At 43.6% G+C, this 16,977-nt stretch overlaps 1 protein-coding gene across 2 annotated transcripts in view; it reads right to left on the bottom strand.

Moving 5' to 3' along the window:
- The window catches only part of TRPM8 (transient receptor potential cation channel subfamily M member 8), a 69,374-nt gene that overhangs the window by 12,701 nt on the left and 39,696 nt on the right, over positions 1-16,977 (bottom strand). Inside the window, exons 18-22 of one of the 2 annotated variants that reach the window (XM_054977617.1) lie at positions 14,031-14,172; positions 10,605-10,776; positions 7,153-7,330; positions 4,314-4,504; positions 2,237-2,336 (exon numbers count right to left, since the gene is read on the bottom strand). In XM_054977617.1, the coding sequence (XP_054833592.1) occupies positions 2,237-2,336; positions 4,314-4,504; positions 7,153-7,330; positions 10,605-10,776; positions 14,031-14,172 (783 nt within the window). Of the gene's footprint in view, positions 1-2,232; positions 2,337-4,313; positions 4,505-7,152; positions 7,331-10,604; positions 10,777-14,030; positions 14,173-16,977 lie in introns of those variants that run through there. The other variant, XM_054977626.1, reaches the window with a different exon arrangement.

Genomic DNA, 16,977 nt, shown 5'->3' with positions numbered 1-16,977 from the left:
AAAATGAAACTTAAAGTGTGACCCTTGTTCCTTTATTTTTTCTTCCCCTATTTCTTCTCTTCTGTTTATATGGCATAGAGCTTTAACCCGAAATGAGATTAAAAGGGTGGGTTAATAGGGTTGTTAGGGGCTTTTGCAAATAAAGATGGGATATGGGATATATTGTGATTTTATATGTCCACGTTCTAAATTCTATTTAAATTGCTTTAACAAAAAACTTAGAGAATCTGGAAAGAAATTAGGCTTAATATACCTCCTTTTGTTTCATGTGGTTTAATATAGACCGAATATAATCCTTTATGCTTTTCTAATACATTAGATATGGTTTATGCTTAATTACTGGACTAGAGGGAGTGTGGCAAATGGGTCTTTCTATTCTTCTATTTTCCTTCTTATCCTTTATCTTTTTCTTTGGATTTCTTTCCTTTAAATAAAAGTATAAGAAAGATGTAGAGACAAGATATCTTCTAGGATTAATAGGGGAAATACTAGGGAGATAGAGGGAACTTTGTAAATTTGTTAAATCTCAAAACTTAAACTATTGGCTAAGCTAAATCTACCTATACACTTTCTTTTGCCTTTTGTAATAAAAATACAAACACAAAACCTTAGATGGCTTGGATTTTGATGTATGAAAGACTGAGGGTAGGCGGTTATAAAAATCTTTCTGTATACTTTCTTTTTTTCTTTAAGAAATTATTTAGTCAATGGTATACACAAATAATGGGACTAATAATAGAATATAAAGATGTGGCAGTTTGTTTTTCTAGTTCTGTCTCTGGACTGGCTATGGTATCCGAGGCTTAAGAATTAAAGGATTGACGCGTGCCTTAAGAATCTGCTCACTTAGAACATAAATAATTGTAAGAAATGAGAAAAGGAATTAAGTAGTTGGGTAAAAGAGCAAGGAGTTTAAAAGGTGCTTGGAGAGATCTAAATGGACTGTGTATTGTATAAATGGGAAAGGGGGGGGGGGGTAATCGGTTACCCAGTTTCATTTTCTATGGATTGATGTCTGTATTGCACATTTCTTGAAATTTTAGATGTATAATGACTATCTTGTACATGAACCTGATACTAAAAAGTTTTCTTTTTTCTTTTTAAAAAACCTAATAAAATCTGAATAATAATAATAAAAGAAACCCAATATAAATGGGGCGGGGGGAACCTCCTAGATAGAATCAAACTTGGCATAGGTATAGCGGAGGATGAAATTTTAGATCTGTATTTAAGAAGTATAAGATATATATCATAAAAGTTAAATCAGGAATAAACATGACATTTTTTAAAAAAGTAGAAATGACAAATGATAATGGCAAAAGAAAAAAAATAAGAAAATACAAGTCTTTCTACATTGACTATTGCCAGATATAGTCCAGACATCGTTCAAAACTTTTTTAATGCGGTTCTTTATTCCTAGGAGAGTTCTCAGAAGGCCTTGGTCACGTGGCTTGTCCATAACAACTCACTCCAGGCTTCTTCCATGCCACCCTGTCCAGCTCCTTCAAATGAACAAGAGGGCTAAATTTATGGAAAGCCAGTGGGTCGTAGGACCAGAGGGACCCAGGTTCAAATCTCCAGTGGAAAGAAAGCAGTATAAAACAAGGCGAAGCCATTTCTGTAGCTCAAGTTGACATCTAAAACAAAGGATGTGGTTCTGCCATTTCCATCATCAACAAGAGGCAGGTTAGAGGAGACAGCCCCCCCTTCCCACCCTGTACTAACCTGCTTGAAGCATTTTTCTCCCCTGCTCTGCTCTCTTCTATTCTCATTTGTTTGTTTGGTAAAATATTTAGATCCTGCCTTTCCCTCCATGAATGGGGACTCAAGGTGGCTGACAGAGCCAAGATGGGGAAAGGAATCTGAATTAAAAAGGCACAGAAATGTGAGGCAGAGGAGAACTCTGTTCCCTTCTCCTGCCCGTCCTCTTGAAGTACAATTTAAGAATAGGATGGTCATATGGATTTTTTTAAAAAAACCTGGCCGGCTCCTCAGGTTTTGTTTGCCCCCCCCCCCTCTACTTCAGGCATACAAAATTAGCTTTCTTGTTTCCACTAGAGCCTTTATATTAGCCACATCACACATCACACATTGATTATCTGCTCTTTTTCTTACAAGGAGAATCCATACACCTGAATGAACTGGAGACATCTTGAAGAGTAGCAGTTCTGCAGGTAACATACAAGTTGTGGAGGTCAATCAGTCAGGAAAGACAAAAGGAAGCAAGACAACCTACTCTTCAGTTGAGTCATTCGCCTTGGTATTGATTCGGACTAGATAGTTTTCTTTCATGACAGCCTCCCAGGCCAGAGTTTCATTGTCTTCATTTCTCGAACCTTCAAGGTACAAAATATACACCAAGTTGCAGTAGTAACAAATATATTAGCAATACACACACACACAATCAGGTCGGTAAAATGAGTACCCAGTTTCCTGGGAGTAAAGTGTAGACGACTGGGGAAGGCAACGGCAAACCTTAACAAAAAGTCTGCCAAGAAAATGTCATGATGCGACACGCCCCATGGATCAGTAATGACTCGGTGCTTGCACAGGGGACTACCTTTACCTTAGAAGATATGATAGAAAAACAGCCTGATTCAGTGCATGAGAAGTAAGTCCCACGTAAGTATACATAGGACCACAATCTCATTGCCTCAGTTGTGTCCAGTGTTTGAAGCCTTAACATAGTTCCTTCAAGTTTCTTGGCTTCATCATAAAATGACCTTATACAAAGTCCACAGTCACTTAAGGCAGGCACACTGCATTGCAGACAACTGAACTTTACTATTAATATTAAAGACTCTGTGGCTGCTATGCCCCCTGCTCGCTCCTCCTCTTTCATTTCCTCCATCCACATTCAGGGTGGATTTTTAAAATGCAGTTTATGCAGCAGCGTAAAAGCTCGGATATGAAGCTGTGAACAAACTTAGCCAATTAACTGAAACTGTTTAAAAACATAATTGTGTGAGTGTATGTATCTTGTGCCTTTCAGTTTTAAAACCTTCAAGATAGCTAACAAGGGAAATAGTCTTTAGAACAGCAAATTATTAACAACAACGTAAAATGAATAAATTCAACAATAAACTCCCCAAAACAGCAAAATTCAGGAAAATCAAGAATGCAAGAGCATTGCTGGATCAGACTATTGCTCCACCTAACCCAGCGTCTTGCTTCACACAGCAGCTAGCCAGTTATCATGGGAGGCCAACAAAAAGGGGGAATAAGCCACCCGCCCCAAGTTGCTCCCTACCGCTGGGTTTCGGAGGTTTACTGTCTCTGAATACGGCGATTCCCTTATCTAGTAACCACCGATCAATTCCTCCTCCATGAACACCTCAAATCCCCTTTTAAATCCATCCGTGCTTGTAATGAATTCCACAATGTAATTACTCTTTTAAGTAATGAAATATTTCCTTTTGTTGTCCTGTACCGATTGCCCATCAACTTCATCGGGAAGAGAGGAAGCTCCTTCTATCCACTTTCTCTACTTCATCCCATGCATTATAAACCTTTATCCTATCCAGGGCTCGTTTTGAGGGGGAACGCGCAGGAACGCAGTTCCAGCAGTTCCCCAAAGAGGTCACATGTCAGGTGGCCCCACCCACCTGACTCTCAGCCATTTTGGGCCCGTTTTACCCTGGATTGGGGTCGAAACACCCCAGATCGGGCCTCTGACGGGTGATGAATCACTCTCCCACTCAGCAGCGGCCCGATCCTGACCATTTTGGGCCCCTTTTGGCCATTTTCAGCCCCCTTTTGCTATTTTGGGCCCAATTTTGGCCCTGAATGGCCAAGATTGGGTCCAAAACAGCCAGGATAGGTGATGTCAGGGAGTATAGCATATGCAAATCAGTTATGCTAATGACAAACTTCTGGTGATGTCAAGGGGCATCGCATATGCTAATGAGGTATGCTAATGAGTTATGCTAATGAGTTCCTCCAGCTCTTTTTCTACAAAATGACCCCTGATCCTATCCCCGCTCCCCCCCCCCAGCCCTCTTTCTTATACACTGAAAAGTCCCAGACTGGTCACCTTTCCCTCATAGGAAAGGTGCTGCAACCCCTTGGTTGCCTTCTTCTGTATTTCCGCAGCTGTTCAATATCCTTTTTGAGATGCAGAAACCCAAACTGTAGACAGTATTCCAAATGAAGTCACACCATGACTCTGTACAAGAGGGTTATATATTTGCAGTTTTATTCCCCGTCTCTTTCCTAAATCCTCCTCCTCCAACAACTGCTTTTAAAAAACGTGGCTTTCACCCAAAGAAGAGCTCATCCTCCTTCCCCATATAGTACAATACTACACAACTTACAGCAAGTAGATGGGTGCTTATATTCATTTTTGCAACAGCATTTCAACAGTTTCCTCATCACCATGTAGATGTAAGCCAAGATGACAAACGGAAACGGGATAGTTAGGCGGCTGCAGTACTCCTGAACTAAGAAATAGCGCTGGAATTTCCACACTTGGTCATTGTTCTCTTGGACGGATCCAACGGTATAGCTAATGGACAGATTAACACACAAGGATATCTGTTTCAGAGGCACATTTTAAACAGTGTTTCATCTCTTCAAAATAGGCTTGCCAACCTCCAGATGGGGCCTGGAGATCTCCCAGAATTACAGCTGATCTACAGATGTCAGAGAGCAATTCCCCTGGAGAAAATGGCTGCTTTGGATGATGAAGTCTATGGCATTATACCTTACTGAGATTCCCTCTTCTCCCCAAACCCTACCCTTCTCTGGCTTCACCCCCAAATCTCCAAGAATTTCCCAACCTGGAGTCATTAACCCTAGTAGACAAGTTTTTTTGAATGATATACTTTTACTTTTTTGTAATCAATGAATACAAATACAGATAAAATTAAATGTTATCTTACAAACTGGGAGTTTTGGTATTCTGTCTGTACCTACACAAAAGCACCATTTGGTCCACGTTTACCAAGGCGCAAAGGGAAGGTGAGGATACTGATTCCCAGACTGGAGTTACTTTGACAAATTACAAATGAGATTCTCAAGGCTTCACCTACATAATTTGACATAGGTGACCAGGAAAAGCCTGCAGTTTTTAATTTTGAAGAGGTTTTTTTTTTTTAAGGACAAAAATGGAGAGTCCAGCTCTGAATAACTAGGCAGACATATGTCTCATTCACAATTTGGTTTTGACAGGAAAAATGAATCCTATCTGTGTTAGAAGCAGGGCTTTTTTTCAGCTGGAATGCAGTGGAACGGAGTTCCAGCACCTCTTGAAAATGGTCACATGACCGGTGGCCACACCCCCTGATCTCCAGACAGAGGGCAATCTAAACTCCCCTCTGTCTGGAGATCAGGGGGTGGGGCCACCAGCCCTGTGACCATTTTAGCCTTGGGTGATTTAAACTTTAAAAAACTCCCCCCTTGTTCCAGCTGACCCAAAGTGACATCATTGTACGGTCCTGAGTTCCACCACTGACTTCCACCACCTCTTTTCCCAGAAAAAAAGCCCTGGTTAGAAGGTGGTAGAATAAATACACTCCTCAATAGGTTCTAGCAGTTTTGGACCTGGGCCAGCCATGTAAATCCCACATTCCCCTTAGTAGAAAGAGGTATCTTTAGGGCCCGTTTTGCCACAATCACAATTGAGTTCAGTTCTGCCTACTGCCAAATAAGTGCTTACAGGATCACAGCCCTAGTTTAACTTCTGGCCTTTAGTATTTTCTACCTATTATACTTTTTGTTTTCCTATAAACAGCATTATGAAATGATGTTGTTGGCTCCACTTATTAATTATACCTATCACATTGATTTCACTAAACTTATACCTATATTTAATTACTTTTTAAACCATTTTTGTATGCATTACGTTTGTCTTTCATTCTTCTGAAGGTGCATTAACTGATTATTACAGTCACTATTTGCAAATGTAAGAAATGTGACCTGCACATTTCATTTTTCATCTGTTTTCTCACTCATTCAATATGTCTCTTCAATCAAGCCAGCAAGAGTCGACGCAATTTTGACACACAAACACTGCTGTCATGATTAAGCATTGTTTATATAAAGTCCACCAGACGAAGACTGTTGATAATTTCCAAATTGACACTCGGAACCACTTCATAAAATTCTACTGTTAATACTGCAATTAGCATCTGGAAGGAAATAATAAAACACAGTAATGACCAATGCTTCTAATGTATGATGATGTATCGCAGGCATGTCTCCAGAACATGTTTGGAAGAAACATAATGAGTTGAATCCCAACAAGTATTTCTGAGATCAAGGATTTCTACTTGTGCAGGCTAATTTTCCCACCTACTCTATCCTGGGGGAGCCTGAAGTGCCCCCTGAAATCCTATTTGTGCGGGATTCCCCCACGGATATTTTAGGTGATATTTCAGGCTCCCGCAAGACAAGGGACAGGCAAGACAATCATGTGCCACTAGTGGCCTTGTGTGCAGGGAAATGCTAGTTGAGCTCCAAGACAATGGCCGTTTTCACACTGTTTACTGGCCACAGAACATCGTGGCGAGCTCCTGGAATAACAGCGTCTTCTTGGTGTGATTTCGCGCGAGAACTGCTATTCTCGCGCGAAATCGTGCCAGGAAGACACTGTCATTTCGGGAGCTCGAGGCGATGTTCCGTGGGCGGTAAGCAGTGTGAAAACGGCCAATGTTTCCTTAAAACAACCAATTATCTCACTGTTATCTGCAAAGTCAAAATTATGCGTTGTCCACACAGCATTCTTTCCCATAGAAATGTGCTCTTAATGAGATGGTTCCGAGCCTCATTCTGGTAAGAAATGGAAAACGAATCATGTCACTGATTACCGTAACCCTGGGAAGTAAAATAAACATATATTATTGGTGTATGAGCTAGTTTGAGGTAGCACTCAGATTGTGCATATGTGCCATCAAGTTGCAATCAACTTATAGCAACCTTAGCAAGGGGCTTTCAAGGCAAGTGAGAAGCAGAGGTGGTTTGCCAGTGCCTTCCTCTGCAAAGCCTTCCTTGGTGCCCCCCCCCCCCATCCGAGTATCGTCTCTGCTTAGCTTCTGAGATCTGACAAGACTGGACTATACCATGCAGCATTCCCACCCAACACTCAAATTAATACATCCTAAAGCCAGTCCCCTTGGGTCTACAGAGCCATGGAAGCTTTGACATAATACATACCCAAACATGGCTATTAACAAGTTAACCAGGAGGATGTTGGTGGACAACATGTAGATGCAGACTAGTGGAATGGTGATCCACTCAGGGAATCGGGGATGGTTGTTGGAATCCAGTTCTACACACAGAGGTTTGGACTCATTCCCAGTGAAAGTACAGTGATCGAAATTGTATGTAGTACCTATCACAGAAGAGAGAGAGATAGAAACACTCCTGAAAGTTCAGAAGAATTTAAAGATTCCACTATTCCTAACTGTGTACAACCAGAGCATTCTGTTAGCGCTATCGGCATCAGTCGCAATTCTGCTCTTGGGAAACTCAGCATTGTCCTTCACGGCTTTTTCAGACAATTCTCATAGAGTCTCTCTGCATGAGACATCTGACACTTGAAGAACACATGTTGGGAGATGCAACGTTACCCAGGAAGGGTAGTTTAAAAAGACAGAGCCAGCGGCAGGGCAAAGGCTTTGCTATACCCTGGAGTTCTGTGAAGGGGCTGTGAAATGCCAGAAGGGAAACTTCAGCCCATTATAACCTCTCCAGGTCCAAGCCTGGTTCTAAAAGGCAGCTCCAGCCCATTTCCATTCCTTGCTGCCCTCGGGTTGTGATCCCACACAGTTTTAGACTGGAGAGGCAACACTGACCGAGCCTTTGGGGGAGGCAAAGGTGAAATTAACAAACCCTCTGAGATCTGCTGCTACAGGTACCTTGGAGTTGTATTTCAGTCAACCGGACGTATGAAAGGACATGTTGATTACCTGACTGCTAATGCGCAGAAAAGGGCTGGTGCTATTTAGTTTTTCTGGTCCAAAGGGGGTTGTAATATAGAAGCTGCTATTAAGCTATATTATATAAAAGTATTACCTCAGTTGTTATATGGAACACCATTGTTACTCCAGACTGAATTGACCTTACTTGAAAGAACACGATAGAAATTTTTAAGAGCTATTTTCCAAGTTTCAATAAGTGTTTCAAATGCTGCAATTCATTTAGAGGCAGGCCTGGGCCGATTCCACATGGCTTACCCGAAGCTGGGACACTGTGCTACGTTGCGGATCATGCCAGGAAAAATGCAAAATATCGCGTTTTCTCACGCAAGCGTTGCGAGACGTCGCACAAAACTCGAGCGAGAAAATGCAATATTTCGCATTTTTCCTGACATGATCCACAACGTAGCGCAACGTCTCGGCTTCAGGTAAGCCGTGTGGAATCGGCCCTGCTCTCAGTACAGGCAAAACTGTGGATTATTGCCGTTAATTAACGGTTCAAACTGATTTTCTCACCTATTGATCTTACTCATACTATGATGCAAGATAATTTTGTTTCCCCATGGCAGAAGAAGATAGAGGTCAAACAGAACTATTATGGTCTCTCTAAGCAGTTTATACAGGCTTTGGGTTATGCTCAGGCTAGAACTATTTTAAAACAAAGAATATTGGATGCCAAATGGCAGATGGATGTGAGTAGGATTAGGAACCCTGTATTTGATGTAACTACACTTAATAAGATAACTTTGAAACCTTATATTAAATTTTTAGATAAAAGTAACCGTAGGAGAATTTTTACTCTTTTAAGGTTTACCTTCAGCTATATTGGAGACCAGATTTACTAGATCTTCGAAGAAAGACTGCATGTGCGGGATGGGAACTGATGAAACATTAGAACATGTTATTTTTGAATGCAGCCTATGCCAAAATATTAGGGAAACTCTGGTAATGCCTATTGTCAATTCCTAACCTGGGCCGTTTCCATGCTGCTCACCTTCAATTGGAATGCTGCGGAACTTTGCGAACAAAACCCGGAAGATAGCGTTTTCTCGTGCGAGTTTTGCTCGATGTCATACAAACTCACGCGAGAAAACGCTATCTTCCACGTTTTTTTCACAACGTTCCGCGGCGTTCTGATTGAAGGTGAGTAGTGTGGAAACGGCCCTGGTTGCAGCAGAATGATACTTCTGTCAATTATGCTTGCAGGTGATCATCAAAAGCTGACTAGGATGGTTGCCAAATTTGGTTGGTTGGCTTATCGAATTAGAGAAGAGACAAAGAAGCTTTAATCTTAATATTAACATTTAGATTTTAGAAGTTTAGATTCTTCTGTACAATTTTAGATGGTATTCTATTTTATAATTGTATTGCTTTTACTCGCCATTCAATATTTTTATTGTATGGTTTGCTGGTCTTGGACCGTAACAATGAATCTATCTATCTCTGAGGATCTCCATGGGCTCTGTCTTTTAAACTATGCTTCCTGGCTAACATTGTGTCACCCTACACTTGACAAACATGTGCCGAGGCATCTCATGCACAGAGACTCATAGTCACCCTTAGGTGTTCTGAGAAGGAAGTGTAAAGCAACACAGGGAGGGATCCTGTGCGTGTTTACTCAGAAGAAGATAATATTTTGCACAAAGGAGCTTTCTCCCAGGAAATATCCATAGGATTGCCGCCCTTGTCACTTTTATATGTTCAGGGTGGAAACGCTACATCTTTTCCCACAGCAGAGCACAGTAGAGGAAGGTTTTCATGGCTGTATTGTCGAAGGCTTTCACAGCCAGAGAACGATGGTTGTTGTGGGGTTTCCGGGCTGTATTGCCGTGGTCTTGGCATTGTAGTTCCTGACGTTTCACCAGCAGCTCTCACTGAGAGATCTCTGTCTTTTGGTGCTACATCTCTGAAGATGCCAGCCACAGCTGCTGGCGAAACGTCAGAAACTACAATGCCAAGACCACGGCAATACAGCCCAGAAAACCCACAACAACCATCGTTTTCATGGCTCCTTTGGGGACTGTGTACTTATCTCCTTTCTACTCAGCCAGTTTGGTGTAGTGGTTAAGAGTGGCAGGACTCTAATCTGGAGAGCCAGGTTTGATTCCCCACTCCTCCACTTGAAGCCAGCTGGGTGACCTTGGGCTGGTCACTGCTCTTTGGAGCTCTCTCAGGCCCACTCACCTCATAGGGTGTTTTGTTGTGGGGATAATAATGACATACTTGGTAAACTGCTCTGAGTGGGCATTAAGTTGTCCTGAAGGGCGGTATACAGGGCTTTTTTTCAGTGGGAACGCGGTGGAACGGAGTTCCGGCACCTCTTAAAAATGGTCACATGGCCGGTGGCCCCGCCCCTGATCTCCAGACAGAGAGGAGTTTAGACTGCCCTCTGCACCACCGAGCAGCATGGAGGACAATCTCAATTCCCTTCTGTCTGGAGATCAGGGGGTGGGGCCACTGGTGATGTGACCATTTTCACTGAGGGCAATTTAAACTTTAAAAAACTCCCCTTGTTCCAGCTGACCCAAAGTGACATCATTGTGCGGTCTTGAGTTCCACCACTGAGTTCCATCACCTCTTTTCCCAGAAAAAAAACCCTGGGGGTATATAAAGCAAATGTTGTTGTTGCTCTTGTTGTTATTGTTGTTATTACCCCAACCCCTGACTCATTGGCATTACAGTGGATACCATCAATGTCATCAGGATATTGGCCAAACATGGCAAGGTATGGCTCATAAATGACAGATCGGAATATCCATTCCCAACGATGTTCGTTCTTCCGAAGGATTCCTTGTCTGGCTACACCAAAAGCCACCATCCACACAGCAAAGAGGAAAAGGAAGAAGAAAACATCGATCATCTGTGAAAGAGAATTTTTTTAAAAAAAATCACTCAGATTCTGCTAAGTCACTTTGAGCAAGTTTTAGGGCTAAGAAAAATAAACGTGATTGTCCTCTATTTTCACCATTCTCCAAGTTCATAGCCAAGTGGGACTTCTGAGTACACCATCCCACCTGGAGCACAGATTCAGGCCATCTAAGAATTATTTTTGTAAAAGTATTAAAAACTGTGATATGATAGTTTCCATTTACAGCATATGATCTACTTTTTGGTAACAGGAAAATTTCTAGTTTTAAAAGAGCAGCAGCAGCCAAGGTGCTGTAGCACCTCTCTATTCTTGTTCTGAATCATTGCCTCAAACATTTTTTAAAGAAGTTGTTTTTCAATGTTTTCAAACATTCAAAAGTGGATAGTAAATTCTTTGTACATTTACACAGGACTTTCCCTATCTTTTACCTGTTATCTTTGTGTTAATAAGCCAAGAAAATAAAAAAGATATGTCAGTCCTGTTGGAATATATGTTGTAAGGTCTGACATTCAGTCATTATGAGGTTAATGTGTTTACCTAGCGTTTATATTGTTTGTGTTGACCTGGAAGAAAACCTGGCACAGAGCCAATAGTCTTATCTGTTTCAAAGTCCTGGACACTGAGATGTGTTTAATCAAAAAGAGTCCAGTAGCACCTTTAAGACTAACCAATTTTATTGTAGCATAAGCTTTCGAGAATCAAGGTCAATAGGTCAGGTGACTTCCTTCCTAAAGGTCAAGAAGAACAAGAAGAAGAAGAATCTCCATTATTCATGCTTTTAAAGTTTCTGCTCCATAGTATCAAGATGTAAGGGATAGAGTTCTTTATTTTGTAATAACTCCCGTATACCTTGGCCGTTTCCACACTACTTACCTTCATCCGGAACGCCGCGGAACGTCGTGAAAAAAATATGGAAGATAGCGTCTTCTCGTGTGAGTTTTGCATGACATCGCGCAAAACTCGCGCGAGAAGATGCTATCTTCTGCGTTTTTTTCGCAATGTTCCGCAGCGTTTCAGATGAAGATAAGTAGTGTGGAAATGGCCCTTTTTCCTTTAGAAGAAAACTTTTCTTAAAAATAAAACAGGCATCTCACTCTCTATTGATTCAAGATCTATTGCAACTCTGATTTTAAACTATTTCAACCCATTGTCCCCAAGAAGTCCTACTCTGGGGATGGAGGAACGCTTGTCTCTGTTCTAGCTTTGCCCATTTTGCCTGGCTGGCTTAATATTTTGAGTTAGGATCACAAATACTTGGAGTGTTGTTGCACTGCTTCTGCATGGCTCCCCCCTTCCCCCCCATATCTCTCCACAAAGATTCTCTCCTTCAGTCAGTTTTCCCCCCTTAGTATGGCAAAGATTTAACATGGAGGAACTATTGGCAGAAGTGTCCAGAGAAGCTGTGTCATGAATCAAACAGTATCCCAGCAAGAGAAGGAAAATGGTACATAGAAACTCTCCACCAGCTCTCAATTACATAACATAACATTCAATTTATATACTGCCCTTAAGAACAACATAATGCCATAATCAGAACAGTTTACAAAGTGTGTTGTTATTATCCTCACCCTGTGAAGTGAATGGGGCTGAGAGAGCTCTGAAGAGCTGTGAGTGACCCAAAGTCACCCAGTTGGCTTCAAGTGGAGGAGGGGGGAATCAAACCCAGTTCTAGGGCCGGATTTTGGGTTCCCAGCGCCTGAGACAACCCAATTCTGGCTGCCCTCATGCACGCGCACAGCGTGCATGCGCTCCCAGCACTGCGTGATGATGTCACTTCATGATGTCATCACACGGGGCAGTGTGTCACCAGCAGAGCGGCAGCAGCACCGGTGGCTGAGAGGCCGCCCGTGCCACTCGCCTGCCTGGCTGAGGAGGCGGCCAGCTTGCTGCACGCTCCCTGTCCTGCAGGGCAGGCGAATGGTGCGGGCGGCCTCCCAGCCCTCCATGCCACTTGCTTGCCCTGCGGGACAGGGAGCGCGTGGCAAGCTGGCCGCCCCCTCAGCCAGGCAGGTGAATGACATGGAGAGCTGGGAGGCCGCCAGCGCCATTTGCCCGCCCCGCAGGACAGGGAGCGCTCGGCAAGCCGGCCACCCCCTCAGCGGGTCAGGCGAGTGGTGCGGGTGGCCTCCCAGTTCTCCGTGCCATTCACCTGCCCAGCTGAGGGGGCGGCCAGCTTGCCACGTGCACCCTGTCCTCCTGGGCAGGTGAATGGTGCAGGCAGCCGCTCAGCCGCCCGCACTGCCGCTGGCACACTCCCGGCGGCTGGCAGCTGTGCCTGGCACCCCCTCTTTGGTGGCACCAGGGGCAGACTGCCCCCCTGCCCCCCCTCAATCCGGCCCTGCCCAGTTCTCCAGATAAGAGTCCTGCTGCTCTTAACCACTACACCAAACTGGTTCATGGTCAAATGACATGTTCAGGGGTGGTCTTAGTGATTCTGGGGCTCTGGGCAAAAGCCCATGATGGTGCCCCAGAATCACTGTCACCCTCCCACACCGGGGCCACCCCAGGCTCAAGCAAGGGGTAGCTGTCATGCTGTGTATGGTAGGCAGATGAGCTGGGTTCTGCCTAAGCCCTTGAGGAGGTGGGTGGGTACTGTCCAAACCGTAGATGGGATAAGTGGGTATGTATACGTGCAGTGGCCAGCCACGGCCGGAGCCCCAGAGGGGGCAAGTGCGCAAGTGCGTGCGCACACAAGGCCGCCGTAATAGTGGCCGGGCTGCACACATTCAAAGACCTCCCATTTGCTCTTCCTCTAGTCCTTCATTATCAGAGTAAAGGAGAGCTGGCTGGTGCCTGTGTGACACAAGCAATGCACATATTCAGATACTCTCACTAATCCCCTGAAAAGCACTCATCAAGCACGGCCGTGCAGCATGTATCTCTGCAGATCAGCTGGGCTGACCTGAGAAAGTGGAACCAGCCATTGGGGAAGATGAGAGGCAACTAGCCAGTGTGCTGGCTCTTGCCCACTCACCGAGCAACCTGCGCCCACTGATTCTAGGCTGTGCAGCAGCCTCAAGGGCTGGTCTGGCCACTGCCCTACTCCTCAAATGCCAGCCAGTGGCAGGGCTGTTGGAGGGGTGGGCAGTTGGTGGGGGGTACTAGCACTCACACACCCAGCCTGGGTTGGCTGCCCTGTCTGCCCCATGGCGAACACCTGGATATGTTAAACCTTTATTAATACAGGCTTCTGGCATACTCTGGAGTGAATCCCATTCACAATTAACCATGCGTTGATGTCTTACCATTCTCTGCAGCATTATTATCTTGGGCCCAAGGTTCCTGCTTACTGTGAAGATATGAATGAGCCGCAGAGTGAAAATAATGTAATCTAAGCAAAAGATGACTCTGCCAGAATACCAAGATGTTTCATTGGAAGAGTGGAGCCTGCAGAAAGAAACAGAAGGGATGTTAGACAAAATTAATACTCAAATTACACACTCAGCTGGGAAAGACATTTTAATCTGTTCCCAGTAATAGTTTTACAAATCTAAACTCACAATTTGCAATACAAGAATCTACAGGCTTATCGGTTACCAGAGCACTTTTGTTCATTGCATAGTTATTAACCAATATTTGTAGTGTGTTTATGCAAACATCTTGAGCAGGACTTTTTTTTCAGCTGGAACGTGCTGGAACGGAGTTCAGGAACCTCTTGAAAATGTTCACATGGCTGGTGGCCCTGCCCTCTGATCTCCAGACAGAGGGGAGTTTAGATAGCCCTCCACGCCGCTTAGTGGTGTTGTGGAGGGCAATCTCAACTCCCCTCTGTCTGGAGATCAGGGGGCGGGGCCACCAGCCATTGACCATTTTCTCCGTGGGCAACCCAGTGAACTCCACCACCTCTTTCCCCAGAAAAAAGCCCTGTTCTTGAGCACCCTAAACATTTTAAGCTCCAGGGGAGTCTATCGTGATCACAACGGGAGCCACTGCTGCCTTCTGCCACCCCTAGAGGATCAGGGCCTTCATTCTGTGGCAGCAGAGCAGGGGTGCAGAAGGAAGATGGCAGAAGACTTCTGGGTCCCTTTTGCATAAAGCTGATACTTGGGGAGGTCTGCGGTTAACATTTTAAAACATCTTTAAAATGGCACTCTCCTGATTACTGATCTCAATGGGGGCCAATCTCCCTGCCTGACAATGTTTTTGTTGTCCTGTTTGCCTTTGGGGCAAGACAGGGAGCTCAAGAGAGGTGCCCACTGAGATTTTTCCCGGTAGCGATAATGGGCCATCATCCACACCTGGGTCTAATGACTACTTGTTTCAGGAGCTTTGGAAAAACCTCTTCCACCAGAGAGGCATTAACAATCCTCCGCACGTAAGGACCCAAATGCCTCCATTTGGGACTTAACAAGCCAAGAAATACACAGATGCAAACTGCAGCAAGTGTCCTTCACACTCCCAGAATCTTATTAACATTAGTCAAGGAAACCAGACCAACTGATCCTAGCAACAGCGACTAGACAGTACTATAAATACTTCTGCCACCTGAATACCAATTATATCACGATCCAAGGGAGCCGGTCGGAGAGATTTTATTTGCAAAGAACCACTTGAAAACATAAATGGCAAATCACCAGATAAATAGCAAAGTGCCTGTATTTGAGGACTCATTCCTAGGAGTTGTCCATGGCCTAATTAATCTACATTATTTATTTAGAAAAAAAAATTGTTGGGGTAGTCTTTCATGAGTCTTAGATTCTTTCAGCAGAAGATTAAGAAATATAGTGTGAGTTTGGTAGCTACTAGTCTTTCTGTCTTGTGTAAATTTAAATCGGGTCTGAATTCAGTATTATTTTCTCTAAACGTAGTCTTTTACAGTGAGCAATTAATAGATTCTGCAATATCGGGCAATGTCTCAGTTTGGAAAGAGCATGGTTTGTTCAGAGGGTATCTGAAATGTACTTACTGTCTATTGGAGGAGGAAGTGGAAGGTGTATTTGGTGTGGTCAGGGGGATAGAGTGTTTCCAGTGAAAATATATCTTTGCTCCGTTTTTAAGGAAATATGATGGGCTGAGAGGAAAACTCAGTCTGAGATAATCATTAAGAGTAACAGGTGTATGAGATAAATAGCTGTTATATTTACTTTTGCTTAAGTTGTATGTATGGATCCAGTCTCTCTATATGGATAGATACCGGCTTGGCATTTACCCCTCACTTATGTTTACTAATGAGGAATCCCTTATGGTTTAAACCTTGAGGCAATTGAAGGCCTAACATGATGCATTTTCCCTAGATAGGTCCCTATGGAGATTTCTGCCATCTCTCCCTTTTATCTTGATCAGTAACCAGTGACTTTACTAAATACTAGAGATGGGCACGAACTGGGGAAAAAAACAAACTGTGCGTTCATGGTTTGTCGCGTTTTACGAACCACAAACATTCATGAACTGCTTTGTTTGGTTAGTGAAAACGTCACTTCTGGGTAAGCAAAACATCACTTCCAGGTCAGCAGAAGGTCTGCAGAAAGCCCATCCTCCCGTTGCCTCCCCCCATTGCCTAGGAAACTGATTGATCGGCACCAGGCTGTCTGCAGTGACAAACCGAAAAACGAACCAAACGAACTGACCTAAAGTTTGTGGAGGTTCATTAGAAATGGGCTCTGATGAATTGCCAGTTCGCTAACCACGAACCAGCCCAGTTCGTGACAAATTTTGGTTCATATTTCAGTTCATGCCCACCTCTACTAAATACATATTAACATTTCAGCAGGCATACATAGATTTTTAGGCTGTGTCAGACCAAGAGTATTGCTGTCTTCATATAAGCATATCTTAAAACTGATTTCTTATTGCTCTGACCTGAATAGTCTAGGCAAGCCTGCTCTCATCAGATTTTGGCCTTGGATAGTAATTAGATGGGAGACCTCCAATGAAGACCAGGGTTGCAGAGGCAGGCAATGGCAAACCACCTCCGTTAGCCTCTTGCCATGAAAAAACCCCACTTGAGGTGGCCATAAGTCAGCTATGACTTGACAGCACTCTCCACCACCACCAATTACTATTGCCAAATTTTAGTGGGAAATGCAGATTATGATTGCAACCTTGATATGTGCCTCTTGCTGTCATGAAGTTTTCAGAAACATGCCCATTAAGTACAGATCTTGTTGGATTAGTAAAAAACAGTGGCCTGGCCATTTAACTCACTTGTTAGTTAATGTTAGGATTGTATCACAAAGCTGTAAAATGCTGACA

Source organism: Eublepharis macularius, chromosome 1 (genome assembly GCF_028583425.1).
Source record: "Eublepharis macularius isolate TG4126 chromosome 1, MPM_Emac_v1.0, whole genome shotgun sequence".
In the NCBI taxonomy this organism is placed as follows: Eukaryota; Metazoa; Chordata; class Lepidosauria; order Squamata; family Eublepharidae; genus Eublepharis; species Eublepharis macularius.
The sequence above is the reverse complement of the archived record's forward strand: the minus strand, read 5'-3'. Positions and strand labels throughout refer to the sequence as shown.